Source organism: Notothenia coriiceps, unplaced genomic scaffold (assembly GCF_000735185.1).
Source record: "Notothenia coriiceps isolate Sejong01 unplaced genomic scaffold, NC01 NC01_scaffold00006340, whole genome shotgun sequence".
NCBI lineage: Eukaryota > Metazoa > Chordata > Actinopteri > Perciformes > Nototheniidae > Notothenia > Notothenia coriiceps.
Genome location: NW_011339041.1, coordinates 1 through 1,589, shown reverse-complemented (window position 1 = coordinate 1,589; position 1,589 = coordinate 1). Strand labels below are relative to the sequence as shown.

The window sequence follows — 1,589 nt, the reverse complement described above, 5'->3', positions numbered from 1 at the left end:
TCATGTGTGTGTGTGTGTGTGTGTGTGTGTGTGTGTGTGTGTGTGTGTGTCGTACGCTCAGCGATCTGCAGCGCGGGGAACCCGATGTAGAAGCTGAACTCCACCGGGCTGAGCTTCCTCAGGTGTTCGCTGACCTCCGACCCCAGCAGGAGGCCCCGCCCATCTCGCACCGCAAACTTAATTTCGACAGAAACCTTCGCCGCCGCGGGCCGAGAGACGGCCGTCGTGATGTTCAGCAGCTGGAGACACAGAGGTAGATCCGGTTAGTAAAGCAGCCTCACCTGTACACAGCTCACCTGTACAGAGCCTCACCTGTACAGAGCCTCACCTGTACAGAGCTCACCTGTACAGAGCTCACCTGTACAGAGCCTCACCTGTACAATAGCCTCACCTGTACAGAGCTCACCTGTACAGAGCTTACCTGTACAGAGCCTCACCTGTACAGAGCCTCACCTGTACAGAGCCTCACCTGTACAGAGCTCACCTGTACAGAGCCTCATCTGTACAGAGCCTCACCTGTACAGAGCCTCACCTGTACAGAGTCTCACCTGTACACAGCTCACCTGTACAGAGCTCACCTGTACAGAGCCTCAACTGTAAAGAGCTCACCTGTACAGGGCCTCACCTGTACAGAGCTCACCTTTACAGAGCTGTACAGAGATCACCTGTACGGAGATGTTCCCTCACCTGTACGGAGATGTTCCCTCACCTGTACGGAGATGTTCCCCGCTTCCTGGTGGCGTCGGCGGGTCTCGGTGTAGGCCAGAACAAGGCCTCTCTCGACCCTCTGGCTGAAGCTGCAGACCCGGACGTCCACGTGTTCGGGGACGAACTGCAGCACCGAGTGGACCTGGTACCGGAGGTCCGGCTCGCTGAACAGCGTTGCCACGGAGGGGACGGGTCCGGAGCCGCGGGGGGCCCGGCGGAGCGCCGAAACCACCGACACCGCGGTGAAGATCAGAGGCCCGGACACCACCCGGAAGGCAAAACTGGACGGGGTTCTGAGGAACTGAGAGAGGAGGCCAAAGATCAACTAACCAGTAACCCTAACCCTAACGGAACAGAACCGGATCAAAGTGGACCTCTGAGGGTCAGCTGTTGGAGGACCAGGTTTACCTGCAGCTCCACGGAGCGATTGAACTCTCTCTTCAGAAGATCTCTGACGGCGCTGAAGCCTGATGAGGATCCTTTGGAGCTCACTGCAGGAAACAGAGAGAGGAAACTGAAACACTGCCAGAACCAGATCAGAATCAGAATCCCTTTTTCGTCCAGCAGAGGGGAAATTTATATTGTTGTATTACTCACCGACTCGGACCAGGTACATCTCCGGCTTGGTGACATTGCAGAGGTACTGCCTGGTGAGGGGGGTCACTCTGGGTGTGGTGACGGGGGGAGCTCTGGTCAGGCTGATGGCGGTGCTCTGGGTGGTTGTTGTCCCCTTGGTGGTGGTGGTGGTCCTCCTGGTTGTTGTGGTCCCCTTGGTTGTTGTGGTTGTTGCCTTGGTGGTTGTGGGGGGCCCCTTCAGTGGTTTCTCTGTGACCGTGGGGGGTCTCTCTGGTCTGTCGGGGCGGGTGGGCGGTCCCAGGGGG

The 1,589-nt window shown here is 58.0% G+C and overlaps 1 protein-coding gene across 1 annotated transcript; it reads right to left on the bottom strand.

Moving 5' to 3' along the window:
* Positions 1-55: 55 nt before the first annotated feature.
* Positions 56-1,570, bottom strand: LOC104943616 (UPF0606 protein KIAA1549-like; the record flags this gene model as incomplete). Its single annotated transcript, XM_010769069.1, has 4 exons — positions 1,306-1,570; positions 1,117-1,199; positions 710-1,009; positions 56-239 (listed from the first exon to the last, which is right to left on the bottom strand). Coding segments are annotated over exons 1-4 (586 nt in total), but the record flags the coding sequence as incomplete, so codon positions are not given.
* Positions 1,571-1,589: the final 19 nt, after the last annotated feature.